Raw genomic sequence first — 15,915 nt, 5'->3', positions numbered from 1 at the left:
GGGGTAAGGGGTGGAATCTCACCATCCTCACCTCCTCTCCTCTTGCTCGATGCCTGCCTGTGTGCTGCAGACCAACTGTAAGAAAGACTTCATTCCAGACTCCTGGGCAGAGGACACCAGCCATATCAGGCTCTCGCTCTAGGCAAAACAGAACAGAACAGAAGAGGGATTTTTCCTCTCAACCTCCATAATTTTCAGAAATCATTTGCATTGGCTTGATTTAGGTCCTATGCTCAGGCTTCAGAGGGGGAGGCTGCTGGCTAAGCTTCAGTCACGTGTGCTCTCCTCAAGGTGGAGCAGCCGGGGCATCTGGGAGGGCTATAGTTAGCAGCTGACTTTTTTTTTTTTTTTTTTTTTTTTTTTGAGGTTGTTGTTTTAAAATGTGTTTATTTTTATTTTATGTGTATGGGTGTTTTTGCCTGCATGTACCCTTTGAGTGCCTCGTACCCAACGGGAACGGACATTGGATCTCTTGGAGGTAGAGGTATAGACAGTTGTGACATTCTAGGCAGCATTTGTGGCTGTCACATGGGTGCTGGGAATCTCATCTGGCATTGTTAGCCACTAAGCCCTCTCTCTGGCCCAACAGCTAGGTTTTAACTGTTGGTGTCTCATGGCTCCCTGCCCAACCTTTCTTCCTTTTTTTTTTTTTTTTCCCCTCACTGGTCTACTAGAAACACACATAGCAGATGGACAAAGAAAGACATAGTTTGCGTTCAATGATTATTAGCGGCCGTGAAGACAGGCAGTTTGAATAATTATCCATTAATAATTACTATTGTGACAGCTCAATACAGAGTAAAGTTTTGATACTTAAGTTTTTGTGACTCAGGAAATGGGGTGAAAACAGAATTCAATCAATACATGTTCTTTGTGGGGTTTTTTTTTTTGTTTGTTTGTTTATCTTTACTTCTCCTCCCCCCCCCCCCGCCCGCTTAGACAAATTTCCTGAGTTTTCAATAAAAGAATCTCAGAAGGGCTGGAGAGATAGCTCAGTGGTTAAGAGCACTGACTGCTCTTCCGGAGGTCCTGAGTTCAATTCTAAGAACCTCAGAAATGGATCTTGGTTAATAACATAAAGTAGACTACAAACATTAGTTGACTCTCCAATTTGTCTTTTCTGTGTTTCTGTAGCCCAGCCTGGATTGCACCCAAATGTACTGCCATCCCTGCCCCTCCCAACTCTTTCCACTGACTGAGGGATGTGTGTTTTTCAATTTCTTCTTGCTGTTTGAAGAAGGTTGGCCTGTTACTTCGTGGATATCTTTTGACTTGTTTTCCTCTGACCTCTCAGTGATCATATCGAAGTTAGGGGATGTCAGTGTGTCTACTGATGCTAATGTTGAACTTGACCCCTTGGCACCCTTTACCAACTACCTTACTAGCTGTTGGTAGATCTCACCTCCAGTGGTGGTATCCTCCTCCTCCTTTTTCTTTTTCTTCTTCTTCTTTGCTCATTCATTAATTAAAGTTCTCTCATTCCCCAATAACCTATCATTAAATGATTTATCTTGATAGAGACTATTATTTTACTCTATAAATCATAATCTTGTACAATCGTTTATTTTCTTGTCCCAGTTTGTTCAGCTTTGGTGTTAGGGAGGCCAGATCTTTCAGGCTGACAATTCCTCCCCAGTCACTCACCAAAAAAAAAAAAAAAAAAAAAAAAAAAAAAAAATTGTTTTCTGGCATCACAAAATATCCCAGATTCATCTTGTGTTTTCCCATTTCACTCCAGAATGACCTCCTCTCTGGGGTACCAGCATGCTCTTTCACTGGAAGGTTATTTAGAATCCAAGCTAAGGTTCCTAGGGGTGCTTATTACTGTGGGATTAGCTTTTAGGCCCCTTTAGTATAGATAGGATACATGGTTAGGTATGTATAAACATGTGTGTAGGCATAGATACACATTTATCTACCTGTCTACTTCATGCCAATGCCTCCAAAGCCAATCCAGGTCATGTGACTAAATAGGAAGGAGAAAGCCAGCTGAGCATAAGTTTCCATCCCCTCTGATTCCTGTGGACCCACGTGGACAGCCCCCAGCCCTCCCTCACACCTTCCCTTTCATGCTGAAGAGAGCTGTAATAGCCTTCTGAAGCTGTTTTGGTTGGGTGTTCTGTGGTAGCAAAGAGACACGCGGCTAATACACATGTGCCTCTTGTTTATTGTTTACCAAATTCAGCTTTGTTTGCACTGTTTATCAAACTCTGTTTTTGCTGGAGGATTCAAGATTGGCCTTTATAACACACATTTCTAAATATACCAACGGCCTAAATTTGGTAATCACACATCTAGGAAAGCAGAAGAGAAATAAGTCCTGATGACAGGTTGATTTTGTTTGTTTTGTTTTATTGAGGCAGGGTTTCTCTGTGTAACCCGGGCTGCCCTGGAACACACTGTAGACCAGGCTGGCCTTGGACTCAGATCTGCCTGCCTCTGCCTCCTGAGTGCTTGGATCAGAGTCTGAGCCACCACCACCTTTTTTTTTTTTCTCCTATCAACTTTCTGGTTTTAACCCAGTGTTTAAGATCAAGACTCGGCTTCTCCTTCATTTTTTGTTTCTCTTTTATTATCTCTTCTTCCTACCCCTCTTTTTGCTCTTTCCATAAATGGCTCATTTTGACTCTGAAATCTAAAATCACATTACAGACCTGAAGTTGGTTACATATGTGTGTTATTTGTACTAGATAGTGTAGTGTATGTGTGTGTGTGTGCGCACACATGAGAGAGAGACAGAGAGACAGAGGAGAGAGAACGCTCATATTTCAGCTTGAAAACATATTCTCCCAATTCTTTGATACCCTTTCTCACAGAGGTAAGATCTACATCCTTTCTCCTGAATTTGGAGTCTGTGGCTTCTTGGCCACAGGGCAGGACAACAGCTAATCTGTGTCACTCTCTGGGCCAGGCCTTATGAAGCTGGAACCTCCCCTTGAAATGCTTGTTTTTGGAACCCAATAGACAATTGAGACCCATGTAGACAGGAATTGAAACACAGATCATACCCATAAGCCAGACCAGCCAGCAATAAGCACCAACTGATAGGACATATTGAAGCTATTTACATAGAAGCCACACAGAAATCAAAACAAAACACCAAACCACAGTTTCTTCATAGTGCCACACAAGTCACAGGGCAAAACAAATGGTTACTGGGTACAGCCCCCAAGATCTGGGGTGTTTTGTTTTCAGAAATAGGTGAGAGAGGAAGATGAACAACGTAACGTGGATCTTGTTCCCAAACTCTTATTATAAGAGGAACTTGACATTTGAATGTTCTTCAAGAATATAATCTTTTACTTTTTAAGACAGAGTCTCACTATGTAGCTCTGGCTGGCCTGGAACTCTGTATAGAGACCTCACTGGCCTCAAACTCACACAGAACCAACTGCCTCCTGAGCTCTGGGCATGTGCCACTGCTCTGAGCTAATGAATGACGTCTTAGGAGATGGCGTCAAAGTGACAACGAAAGTCACCTTTATTGCTGAAGCAGTGATCTATTTCCTCTCCATCATTCCTGATGATCAGTATTAACAGAGAGCATGTTTGCATTGTCATGAATACAACATACCTCCCCAACCCTCCCTTAAATGTGTATTTGTTTTTCTTAAGCCTGCAGTATATCTGTGCACGTGTGTATGCCCAATGCCTTCGGAGGCCAGAAGGTACCAGAAATCCTGGCACTGGAGTTACTGATGGTTGCTAGAGACCATAAGGGTGCTGGGAATCAAACCCTAGTCCTTTGGAAGAGCAGTCAGTGCTTTAACCACAAAGTCACCTCTCTAGCCCTTTGCCTTTTCTTTGCATTTGGCACCTGTTTGGTAGCTGGGTACCATATTCACAGACTTTTGCTGCATTCTGCTTGACTTCTTCTCTTCCTACATGGGTGTCTGTCTGTCTGCCCTCCTGGGTATCCGTAGCCTTTCATCCAGTCAAGGTGTCCAGTAAGGACAAGTGGTAAGAGGACAGGATCAAGAACAGTAGCATGCTGGCTGTATTTGCCACCAACCTTTTCATATTTCAGTTTCGTTTTTACTGTCTTTATTCACACATTTAAGTACAAAAGGTTTAGTTTGGTGGTGATTATGGATCAAGACAAAGTTGACACACAAAAATGTTCTTTTGACGGAAGCTTCACGGTTGCAAAGGATCACAGGGAGATGGGAAGTTACTGGTCATAAACATGGGGTTCCTTTGGAAGGAAATGTTTGGCATTAGGTGTACAGCAATGACCACTTAAGTCTGTGAACACAGCGAGGCTCACCATGTTACACCTTGGATGGATGGATTTTATAGTTGCTTTATACCTTAATGTTTTAAGACAGAGAATTAAAAATTAACATCTACAGTTCTGCTCTACGTATCCAACACATTTTCTAGTCAGCAAATGGAATAATAGAACTACCATCTCTCTGAACCAAGACACCGTTCTTGTAAAGTTATGATCAATATTCTTGCAATCGGAAAAAATTATATATATATATCAGCATTTCCTAATGCAGTCAAGGAAAGGACCATTCACCCTCTTGATAGGCTTTTGACAGTTCACAAGAAAGCTGATTCTAATTTCTTTTGCTTGTAATCTCAGTTTGGAAACATGGCCAGAAACCAGGGCCACTCTCAGCATTCCTTCTTAGACAACCATGATGCCAGCTGCGGCTTTAGTTGTTCTTGTTTTTTACTTGATGCAAAACCATTTTGGATCATTAAACTTCATGGGAACAGAAGAATGGAGAGTTGGCCTCCTTCAAAGGCACGAACAGGCAGCTTTGAGGAGAGCTGCTCAGCCCACTTGGCTCCCTCACTTCCCTGTCTCTCAAGGAAAGGAAAAGAAACAAACATGGGTGTCAATCGCCAGCTACATCTTTGGCTCCTACAAAGATCATGCCAGTGACAGGGGTTGTTTGGCGGAAATACACGCCCAGGTTGTAACAGAGAATGTGACCATGGAAGTGGTTTATGACGCGTTTTCCTGGGTATATTTTTATTGTGGAGTCTCTTATTACGTCCTTAACCTTTAGCCTCTGGATAGGAGACTCCATTTCTTGGAGGCTCACTGTGTCTATTCCCAGGAGCTTTGAGAGGCAGCTTTCCTTGTGAAAACCCTTGGTAGAGAGGCCACCAAACAGAAACCCATAGCTGATCCTGAACTACTTTCAGTAATCAAAACAGGCCGAAGAAATAAAGGCCCTGAGGGGCAGGGATCTAAGAAGCCCTTAGAAGAGACCAGAACCCTGAACTGGAGCAGTTAGGACTTTCTGTTTCCTGCTTCTGGTCTTTTTAATTGCAAGCAGGCCTCTTCTGAAATTAAGGGAAGCCATAAAGTTCTGGGTGGACAGGTCACAGGAACTAACTCTCCTCTTTATAGAACAAAGCAAAAATGGCAAAGCCTGTGAAGAACAAGGAAGACACGCTGGCCCTTTTCCCTCGGTCCCTTTCTTGTTCATTGGCTTAAGGGGAACCTGGGAACTTCCGACCTCTCTGGCACCATGCCGCCATTCTGTTGGAGTCACCTCTAGCATTGGATCCGTGTGTTTTCCAAAAGTGAATTTTCCTCCCTAATGTAAAGGAAGCCTCTGGATTCTTCTTGGCTTCTCCTCTTTTCCAACTAGGGAACAAAAGCATAGCGTGCAGTAGCTAGCTACTCATGGGTCAGTGAGGAAGTTTACCTCAGCTTTAGAAAAGTGTCATACAAGACTTCTTACTCACCTCCTCCTCTTCCTTCTCTTCTTCCTCCTCCACACACATGCACAAACGAAATAAAATGTAATTTAAAAACGTTCTTATTCAGCCTTTATTGTATTGGGGAAAATTTTTCCTTCCTTCCTTCCTTCCTTCCTTCCTTCCTTCCCTCCTTCCTTCCTTCCATCTTTTCTTCCTTCCTTCCTCTCTTTCTTTCTTTTTCTTATTTCAAGAGAGGGTTCCTTTGTGTAAACCAGGCTGGCCTTGAATTCTCAGAGATCTGTTTGCCTTTGCCTCCCAAGCTCTAGGATAAAATACCACCACAACCAACAATCTTCCAACTTTTGACATGATTTATAGATTATCAAGGCTTGAGGGCTTTTTAGGAGAATTAGTAATTTGGTATATCTAAAACTTTAAACTATTTGGAGCTGGGCATGGTGACACATACCTATAATTCCAACGCTTGAGAGGCTGAGGCAGGCAGATCTGAGATTGAGGCCAGCTTGGTGTACCCAGTATTCCAGGTCAGCCAGGACTACAGAACTTGTGTCCTACAGGCTACAAGACAGGACTACCCTGTCTTGGGGAGAATGGGGAGGTTGGAGGCTGGGGAGTAGGGATGGAGGTGGGGGGTCGGGGTAGGGAGTGGGATGGGTGAGGGTAGGGTGAAGGTGGAGGGGTGGGGGCAGTTTGGGGTGGGGTGGGGGTGGTTTACTCATGACCTGTTAATATTTGTTCAACATTGCATGCTTGTATCATGAAGACATTTGATCTTCGTATAAGAATTTGAAGATAATACAAACTGTTAATAACGAAAAATTAAGCTAAGCATTTAAAACATGGTAATTGCAAGATTTCCCCCATTCAAGTTGTAAATGTATACTTAAGTGCTTTTTATTTTCTTTCCAAAGTGATCCATGGAAATTATTGGGAATTTCAAAGCCTACAGAAAGTTTTCTAAGGAAAGCTTAAGTCTTCTGTGTACTTTTTCAGACTCTCCTGCTCCAGAGAAAGGACAGTGTCAACCCCTTGAATTGTTTGTGTTTCTGTTTATATCCTTTCTGGGGGTTCATCTTCTTATCAGTGTATACCGTATTTACTGTTGGTTATTGATCAGTAACTAATGATTTCAGGCAGGATTTTCCATGTGATCCAGGAGGACAGGCTTCACTCATATTCACCTCTCTCATATTCATCTCTCAGCATAGCCACGGTAACTCCTTGTTATCACATCTCAGTTAATGAATGACCTTACAGGAAAATGCTACACTTAGATTTCTACTTCATTTCTGTCTGCTTTACACACCATCCCTTTGGTTAAAGTCAGAACCAAGATCCGAACAGTTTAAAAAGAACTTTTATGTTCTTTCCTTTATTTAAACAATTTTTTTTTTTTTAAGAATTTGTATTAGTCGCTGTGATGAAACACTATGACCAAGGCAACTTATAGAAGAGAGCATGTAATTGGAGGCTTGCTTACAGTTTCAGAGGGGAAGTCCATGACCATTGTGGCCAGAAGAATGAAGGCATGCAGCCGGGCATGGCACTAGAGTAGTGCCTAAGAACTACTAAGAACTTACAACATTCTGAACAGCAAGTAGTAAGCTAAGAGACATTGATACTGGAGCTGTCCTGGGCTCTTGAAAACCCAAAGTTCACCCTCAGTAATACCTCCAATAAGGCCACACCCCCTCTAACAAGGCCACACCACCCAACAAGGGAACACCTCCTCCAACAATGCCAAGTCTGAGGGCCATTCTCATTCAAACCACCACACTGTTTTATGTGTATGGTGTTTTGCCTCTGTGTAGGTCTGTGTCTATGGAGGGCATTAGACCCCCAGGAAAATGGAGTTATGAATGGTTGTAAGTCAACATGTGGGTGCTGGGATTCCAACCCAGGCCCTCTGCAAGGACATGCAGTGCTTTTTAACTGCTGAGTCACCTCCCCAGCCCATCCTGTTCTTTGTGTAAGACAGGGACATCATGTCTTGGGTTCTTTCCATTCATTCTTTCATTCCTATTTCCCAGTGTCTGTATTTTTAATGTTTTACATATTTACAGTTTTTGTATGTTTTCTAAGCTAATAAAACTTCTATCTTTAGCCATGGCTAAGCACTCAGTGATTCAGACTAGGGCTTGAATGAATCTCAGCAGTTAAGGAAGTGACCCCTCCTCCATGGCTCTGTGAGCTAACAACAAGGGCTCACTCGGCCAAGTTTAATTTTCTTTTATCTGTTTATTCTGGCCCTTCCAATCACTCTACAGTTATTAACAAACTTAGTCCTCACAAGGGGCCCATGAGGTCGATAACAATAAATGTTACTGATGAGGTCATTTTTTTCCCTGGAGAGTTTCTTAGTGCGTCTTTTATCTTCTTATTGAATGTACTTTAATCTGCTGCTCCATGCTAGCTCCAAATCTTTGGAATTCTGTTCTCTCCCCTCCCCCCAACCCCCATGGCTCCTTACTCCAATTTTCACCCTCTGACTTCTGCCCCTCCCCCCACCGAGGTGGAGCCTGATGCTTCCGGCCTTACCTCTGAGTTGTACCTACAATCAGGTGATTACAGTCTCCAGCTGCTGGCCTTTTCACTCCCAGGAAGCCTTTCTCATTTCTCTCCATTGTTCATCCCTTTCCCTGGTTCATCGCCTCATTTAACTGGACGCCTCATTTAACTGGATCGCATTCACTGTACTCTATTTAAAAAAAAAAAAAAAATTACACCTACCATTCAATCATGGGTTTACGATTGTAACATGAATATCCAAGAAGTCACTGCCTTACTAAAGATATTTAATATCTCAGACACTTGTGACAAATCTAAGGTTCCTGGCCTGGATTCCTGCTTTTTGCTCCCATTGTAGAAATCTGAATTTTGCACTAGTAATTTCCTTGATTTCCTTTCAGCTTCTCACCTGTTGAACTGGAGAAGATATTTTTGAGTCCTTCTATGTCCAAAAGGTTTTCATTCTTCCCTTAGACTTTTATAATTTGATTAGAAATTCTATGTTTCAACAGATTTCTGTACAGAAGTGGGAACATGGAAGGAGAGACTCAACTAGTTCAAAAGAAAGAAAGAGAGAGAGGAAGAAAGAAAAAGAAAAAAGAGAGAAAGGAAGAGAGAGAGGGAGAGAAAGAAAGACAGACAAGAAATAGAAATTAAAAAAAAGAAATAACTACAAAGGAGGTGAAAGCAGGTTCCCACACCAGGGATCACATTAAATAACTGAGTTAAAACATTAGTTATCAGATCAGATTTAAAAATAAATCCATCTATAATGTCGAGGTTTGACAGTTTAGTGCACAGATCTGCATAAGCCAAAGGGGAGAGCAAGGTTTACTAGGGATTACTCAGAGTGAAGCTGGTGTGCCTGTATTCTACTAGGTAAATAGAGTGTATCACAGAACTTATTTGGATCTCACATTGTTCATAGCAATGTGGTCGTATTAAAAAATACATGGATTAGAAAGAAGCCCTTCAGAGGAAAACATGTCATATGGTATAATTTATTGAAAAATTCAAATAAAAGATACATTTTATGTGATATGTGTTTTTTTTTTTTTAAACAGAATTATATTGATCAGCAATACATAAACAGGCGAGAAGCTGAAAGGAAATCAAGGAAATTACTAGTGCAAAATTCAGATTTCTACAGTGGGGGCAAAAGAATCCAGGCCAGGAACCTTAGATTTGTCACGAGTGCCTGAGATATTAAATAACTTTAGTACGGCAATGGCTTCGTGGATGTTCATGTTACAATCATAAACTCATGATTAAATGTTAGGTGTACTTTTATTTTAATAGAGTACAATTTTTTTTTAAAGAAAATTGCTGATAAAGACCAACTTCAGGTTACTTTAGTAGACTTGCATTTTATTGAAAGCAAAGGCCAACAAGTCTTCAGACTCTGACCCATCTTCATCTTGACTAATCTGGAAATAAGGAAGTTCATAAATCTTGTCAGATGTGACAACGGGAAGCCAATCTTGGCAATTCTTCTTCTTAAGGTATTTCTTGATAAGATATTTCAAATACCTTTTGGAGAGCTGTCTCTCAGAAGCAACTGTGGTTTTGTTCTTCAAGCGTTCAATATGGTCACCATTCCCAAGATTTCCACGCCTTCCCTTGACTTTAACGTTTTCTAGAAGCTGTCCAGAACTTCCAGAATCAAGAATCACACCTTCTGCTGGATGAATGAGGTCCAGGTGAAACCTTCAGGTCTCGTTCTTGGGGTTTCTGGCTTCTTGTAGCTGCTGTGTAAAAAGAGCAAGCCTCCCTGTTATGTGCACCTCTGTCAATACATTTTTCTCTAGAGTTTTGAGGCTATCATTCATTTCTATGGTCTAATGGGGCTGATGGAATTCTATTGATTTTTCTTTTCCTTTCCAGTGCCTTGACCAGACTCGAGGGCGTCACACATGTCCTGGATGTTTTTGAGATATCTAGTTGTAAATTGCACTAACCCCTCTTTCACTGTGCTGGCCCCCTTAAGAATCCTTGCACCCAGACTCAGGTTCCTTCAGCTTGAGGAAAAATCAGTTTCTTTTAGTTACTATCTCTGATTCATGTTGTGCTGGATAGTTTTATGTCAATTTGACGTCTGTTAAAGAGGAAGTAACCTCAATAAAATGCCTGGGGGCGGGGGAAAGATCTGCCTGAAGGGCATTTTCTTAATTAGTGATTGTTGGGAGACAGCCCAGCACCTTGTGGATGGCTTCTTCCCTGGGCTGTAGTCCTAGGTTCTATAAAAAGGCAGGGAGAGCAACCCAGAAGGAATAGGCCACTAATTGTCATCCTCCATGGCCTCTGCATCAGCTCCTGTCTCCAGGTTCCAGCCACATTTGAGTTCCTGTCCTGTCTTCTGTAGTGAGAATTTTGGTTTCTTAAAAAACCCAGTCATGTTACAAGAATGTGTTTTGGTTTTAACCCCAGGTGTGGGATAAGAGGCTGCTTCACAGCAGGTGATCATGGCTTGCCTGGTGCACTAGCAGGGGTGTGATTTTGCCAGCTGAAGACAGTTTAATTCTGGGGACTCTGGAGAGGGTTTAAATGCAAAAGTCCCAAGAGAGGGCTAGGGATGGCTGCTACTTCTGCCACGTTTGCTTGTAGTTGTTATGGTTTGTAAGTGGTCATGAGCAAAGAGACAAGAAGAAGTTAAAGATACCCTGATGAAAGATCAACATTTCCCAAGGAACTGGAGCTCCCTACTCAGCAGAAAGTAGTCTAAGAGGTCTACGCTCCCTCTCTCCTATCTTCTTTCTCTCCTACCAAGTGTTGGGGGGCGGTATTGGAAGGGATTAGGGTGGAATAAGGGTTGGAAAGAAGGTTGAGATATACAAACCCAATAAAGTATACCAAGAAGAAGAAGAAGAAGAAGAAGAAAACCAACATCGACATAATTCCTTCAGTGATGAACTATGATATGGAAGTGTGAGCCAAATAAGCCCTTTTCTCCTCAACTTGCTTTTGGTCATGGTGTTTCATCATAGCAATAGAATCCCTGAGACACTAGTGAATGTATTAATTCTGTCTCCTACTACTTTTCAATGTTTCTTAAATAAGCATCTTTACTGTTTTGAAAGAAAAGAAAGGATCAGCTGTGGGTGGTGATACACACCTTAAATCCCAGCACTCGAGAAGCAGAGGCAGTCAGATCTCTGTGCTTGAGGCCAGTCTGGTTTACAGAGTCTGTTTCAGGACAGCCAGGGCTACAAAAAGAAATCCTGTCTGAAAAATGAGGGCAAAAACAAAAATTAAAAAAAAAAATAAAAAGGAAAGAAGAGAGAGAGAGAGAGAGAGAGAGAGAGAGAGAGAGAGAGCACACCTCACTCCTAGCCACCCATCCCCCTCCCTTTATCTTTGGCTGCCATTTTTCACTTTATTCCTTCCAGAAATGAAACAAGCGCCTTCATTTTTGGTGGCATCCTTTCTCTCCCCATTTAGGGGTTAAACTGGAGTCCTTTGTGGTGGTTTGAATAAGAATGGCCTCCATAGGCTCATAGATTTGAATGTGGCACTATTTGAGAAGGATTAGGAGGTATGGTCTTGTAGGAGGAAGTGTGTCTATGGGGATGGGCTTTGATGTTTTAAGAGCCCACACCAGGCCAGTGTCTTCTTACCTGAAGATAACCATGTAACTATTAGCTACATTCCCGATTCCTGCCATGATAGTGGACTAACCCTCTGACTCTGTAAGCCAGCCCTGTTAAATGCTTTCTTTTAGAAGAGTTGCTTGTTCGTGGTGTTTCTTCACAACCACAGAACAGAGATTAAGACAGCCTCTAATAACGTATCAAAAATGCCGATATCCATACTTTCCACCTGCAGGCTCTTCAGTTGGAAGCTTCTCCATTTGTTTTCCTGAAACACCAAGAAGGAAGGCCAATGGGGAGGGTCAAGCAGGGGCAGGTCGTCAGAGCCTGCTACCAACCAGGTTAGGCAACTGAGTGCATGGTATTGCCAACTCTATGTAACCCCAGACACTGTGTTTAAGGCGTTCATCCATATTTCAGATCCCTGTACAATAGCGGGGATATGGTAGGAACCAGGATGCATGATAAAGAAAACCCAAAGCTCCTTGCACTTTTCATCTAATGTTCTGGTTCTGGCAAGAGTGACAGTCATTAACTTGTGGCTGATTTGACACAAAGGTAACGAACAAATGCTTTTGATGGTTAAGCACAGATACCCTAGAGGCAAACTGGGATGGTTTGACAGGGAAAAGATAATGGGTGTGGAACTGTCCCACTATTAAAAGTCACCTTGACTTCTTGACTCCTCAGTCTTTTAGCAGGTTCTCATCTGTGGGTTAACATCAGGAGAGCTCAGTATAGACATTTGTTTTATGCTGAGATTTGGCGCTTAGTTGAAAAGACGGCAGTGAGGTCATTTGCTGGGGCAAACCAGGGAGCAAAGCTTCTCCTCAGCTTAATGTGTATTTCTCCAGGGTGGAGCTTGATTGCAAGGAATTTAGAGGGCCAGGTATTACATTCCCTCCCAGGGATAAGCTTCTCTCCATTTCCTACCTGTGCTTTGGTTGCCCAGGCTGGTATTGGAAACCAGGTGCCATAAAATTGTCAGAGGGCCTGACCGCATTCTGGGAGGCCAGCGTCATCAGACAGTCCACTTCCTCTTTGATAGGTGTTGGCACACACTCCTGATTGACACCTGTTCCACCCTGCCTGCCCATCCTGGATGGCTAGTAACTTGTTACCCTCTGGTTTCAGGTGAACACCAGCTTCCCCAGAAGACTTGCCCCAACTTTGTTCTGATACCCATTAGCTCTCACACGGAGCACCGCCTCCTCAAAGTCCCCCTCCTGGTACGTCTGTGTCTTCTGCTACCAGGTCCCTTTCCTCAGCTGGCTTTGTCCTAGTCCCTCTGCACTGAGACTTGCTGAATGTAGCCCCTAGTCTTCGGACAGAATCACCGTCAAGCTAAAGCTTACCTAGTAAAGTTTTAGGTGGCCAGTAACTTCATCAATCAGTTCTACTGGTCCTGGCCCAATTCCCAGGACAGTTCGAGAGCCTGGTTCAATCTGAGTACATCCAGCATCTTGGATTAAACTTACAGTCAGTCCCAAGGTTTTTGCATGGGTGAGTAATTGAACGAGGGTGTCTTCATCTGGAGCTTTGACCACCACTTTGGGCTGGCCACAGCACTCCCACTCTTTGAGCACTTGAGGGTTTTTCCTTTGAGTCTGCTTATAGGCAGGAACCGCAGCATGAGAACACTGGATGGCAATCTTCCCTTCCCCGTCTTTAAGTCAGTTCGAACCACAAGAATCAATTTGTATTCTCCACTCTCTCCCATGATGCTTGCTTCGGTTCCAGTCTCTGTGTCTCTATTTGTCACACTTGTTGAGTTGTGGGGGAACATCCCAAGGTGGCTCCGGAGGCCCCAGCCCAGGCACATGCCACAAGCAACTCCAGCAGCCAAGCTGAGTGTACCAGGATGAACCAAATACTCTATAGTCAAGAACTTGGAGAGCATCTGAAGCACTTCTCGCTCACCTCGTAGTTCTCCACTGAAAGGTTTTAAAATTGACATGGGGTCATTCCTGTTAACCCTAATCAAATAATAATCAAATAAAGGATATCACGAGGGGACCACATTCATGTATATCTGATAAGGACCATCAGAACCACAAGCTCACACAAGTACTCTCTGTTCTGAAAAAAACAAACCAAAACAAAAAAATAACAACAAAAAAAACCCTTGATTTATTTTTCTTTATGTGTATGAATGTTCTGCCTACATGCATGTCTGTGCACCCCATGTTAGCACCTGTTGAATCCCTGGAACTGGAATTATGGACGGTCTTGAGTCACCACCTGGTTGATAGGAATCAAACCTGGATTCTCTATAAGAGCAACAAGTGCTCTTAGTCAGTGAGCCATCTCTCCAGCCCTCACACAAAATATTTTCGGTGACATCTGCCGAGTATTCTCCTCTCCAGTCTTAGACTGATATCACCCTACGCGTTTTGGGCACCAGTTATGGTTCCAGACCCCCCATTTCTTCCCTCAGGGTGTCCAGATGCTACTGTATACCTGGTTGGAAGGATGCAGCAAAGTCTGGGATGGATGGTGTCTGCAGGAACATAGTGGGGCTGGGAGTTGGGGGTGGGTGGTGGGTGTGGAGGATTGGAGGGTGGGAGATCGGGGAGTGGGAGACTGGAGGTGGGGGATGGGGGTTGAAGGGTAGGGGGTTGGGGAGTGGAGGATTGGGGGTTATTGTTAAGGCTCTTTTAGCTGGTTCTCAGTGAAACTGCTCTTAGACAATTTTCAGTGACATACCTTGTACTGCACACTTTATTCAGGATGGCCAAGGAGAACGTTGGCGAGTGGGAAGTTTTCAGACTATAAAATCATCGGCTAGAGTAAGTGTGGAAGCCTTATTTGTCCGGAGAGGCATTCCAGGAATCCCAGGTACTTCCTGAGTAGGCTCTGTTCCGGAAGCAGGAAGTTGAACTTGTAGACTTGTAAAAGGCAGTGTGACTTTTCTCAAGGGGAGGGTGTGAGGTCCGGTTCCCCACACAAGGTCAGAGAAGGGGAAGCCCTGATGGACAAGGGCGGCCTCCATTTTGCTCCCAGCTCAGAGAAGTTATCTAGACATGGCAGACAGCAGCCTTAGTAGCAAGGTGCAAAGTTGGCTTCTGCTCCTGGTAGTCAAAGGTAATTGTCTCCAAATGAGTTCTGTAACCCTCCTCAATGTACCTTTAAATTCCCTGTCTCCCAGGACAGTAAGATGGGTCAGTGTGTAACAGTACCTTTGTCTTTGGACTTTCACACACACTGTGGCATGTGTCCTACCCATATAGTACACAAACATAAAATAACAATACCAAACCAGTCTCACACACTGTGGTATGTGTCCTACCCTTATACTACGCAAACATAAAATAACAATAAAACAAAAGTCTGGTTGCTTCATTGAGTGACACACACAATTACTACAGCATGCATGTTCCCATGGCAACATTCATTCCCAGGGTCTGCATGTTCTTCAGAGTCTCTTTCCCTAGTTATTCTAGGGTGACACTTCCTTTCTGTGAATTCAAATTTCCCTGATCTGTTGCTTTTCTCAGTTTCTGTTTCGGATTTACTATGCCAGATGATGTGTATTTTCTCATTTAAGGTGGTAGGAAGGAGAAACGTCAGTTTGAGGAAAAACAATCTAAACTTTAAAGCAGCATTCAGCTCTGAAATGCACCCTAGGAAGTAAAACACCTGTGGAGATTACAGTCTGCCAGAGCCTTGACCTCTCTAAGGCATAGAGAGAAACAGCCTGCAGGGTTTCAGCATACTCTCTCTTGTCAGCTCTAGATTCTGTGAGAAGAGCTTTCCTTTGTTTGGACCGAGTTTTGTTTTTTCATTGCTTTTCCATGTCTTTCAAGAGCCTCCTTTGTTCTCAGATTTTAAGTTTTCTGAGATTTTATTTTTAAGCACAAACTGTATCCATATCTTAAAGTGCAACAGGCCAGTTACTGCTGTCTTTATCAGGGAAAGACAGTTGTTCTGGAGGCAGGGTCTCAGTTAGGGTGGGACTCAAAGCCGTAAGTGGGTCCCTGTGACTAGGGAACACCATAGTCATGGGACTTAGAACAATGATGCCACCATTACCTTTTGTTGTTACATCTTTATTTTTCTATGTATTTATCTATCTGTCTGCCTGCCTGCCTGCCTATCTATCTGTCTATCTATCTATCTATCCATCCATCTA

At 43.1% G+C, this 15,915-nt stretch overlaps 1 protein-coding gene across 1 annotated transcript; it reads right to left on the bottom strand.

Annotated features, from left to right (window-relative positions):
* Window positions 1-13,103: 13,103 nt before the first annotated feature.
* LOC308427166 (peptidyl-tRNA hydrolase 2, mitochondrial-like) lies at window positions 13,104-13,713 on the bottom strand. The gene is given in 2 exon segments (XM_080925202.1): window positions 13,104-13,449; window positions 13,452-13,713. Coding segments are annotated over 2 exon segments (543 nt in total). The 5' UTR covers window positions 13,684-13,713; the 3' UTR covers window positions 13,104-13,138.
* Between the last annotated feature and the right edge of the window lie 2,202 nt (window positions 13,714-15,915).

This window comes from Micromys minutus (assembly GCF_963924665.1).
Source record: "Micromys minutus genome assembly, chromosome: 11".
NCBI lineage: Eukaryota > Metazoa > Chordata > Mammalia > Rodentia > Muridae > Micromys > Micromys minutus.
The sequence above is the reverse complement of the archived record's forward strand: the minus strand, read 5'-3'. Positions and strand labels throughout refer to the sequence as shown.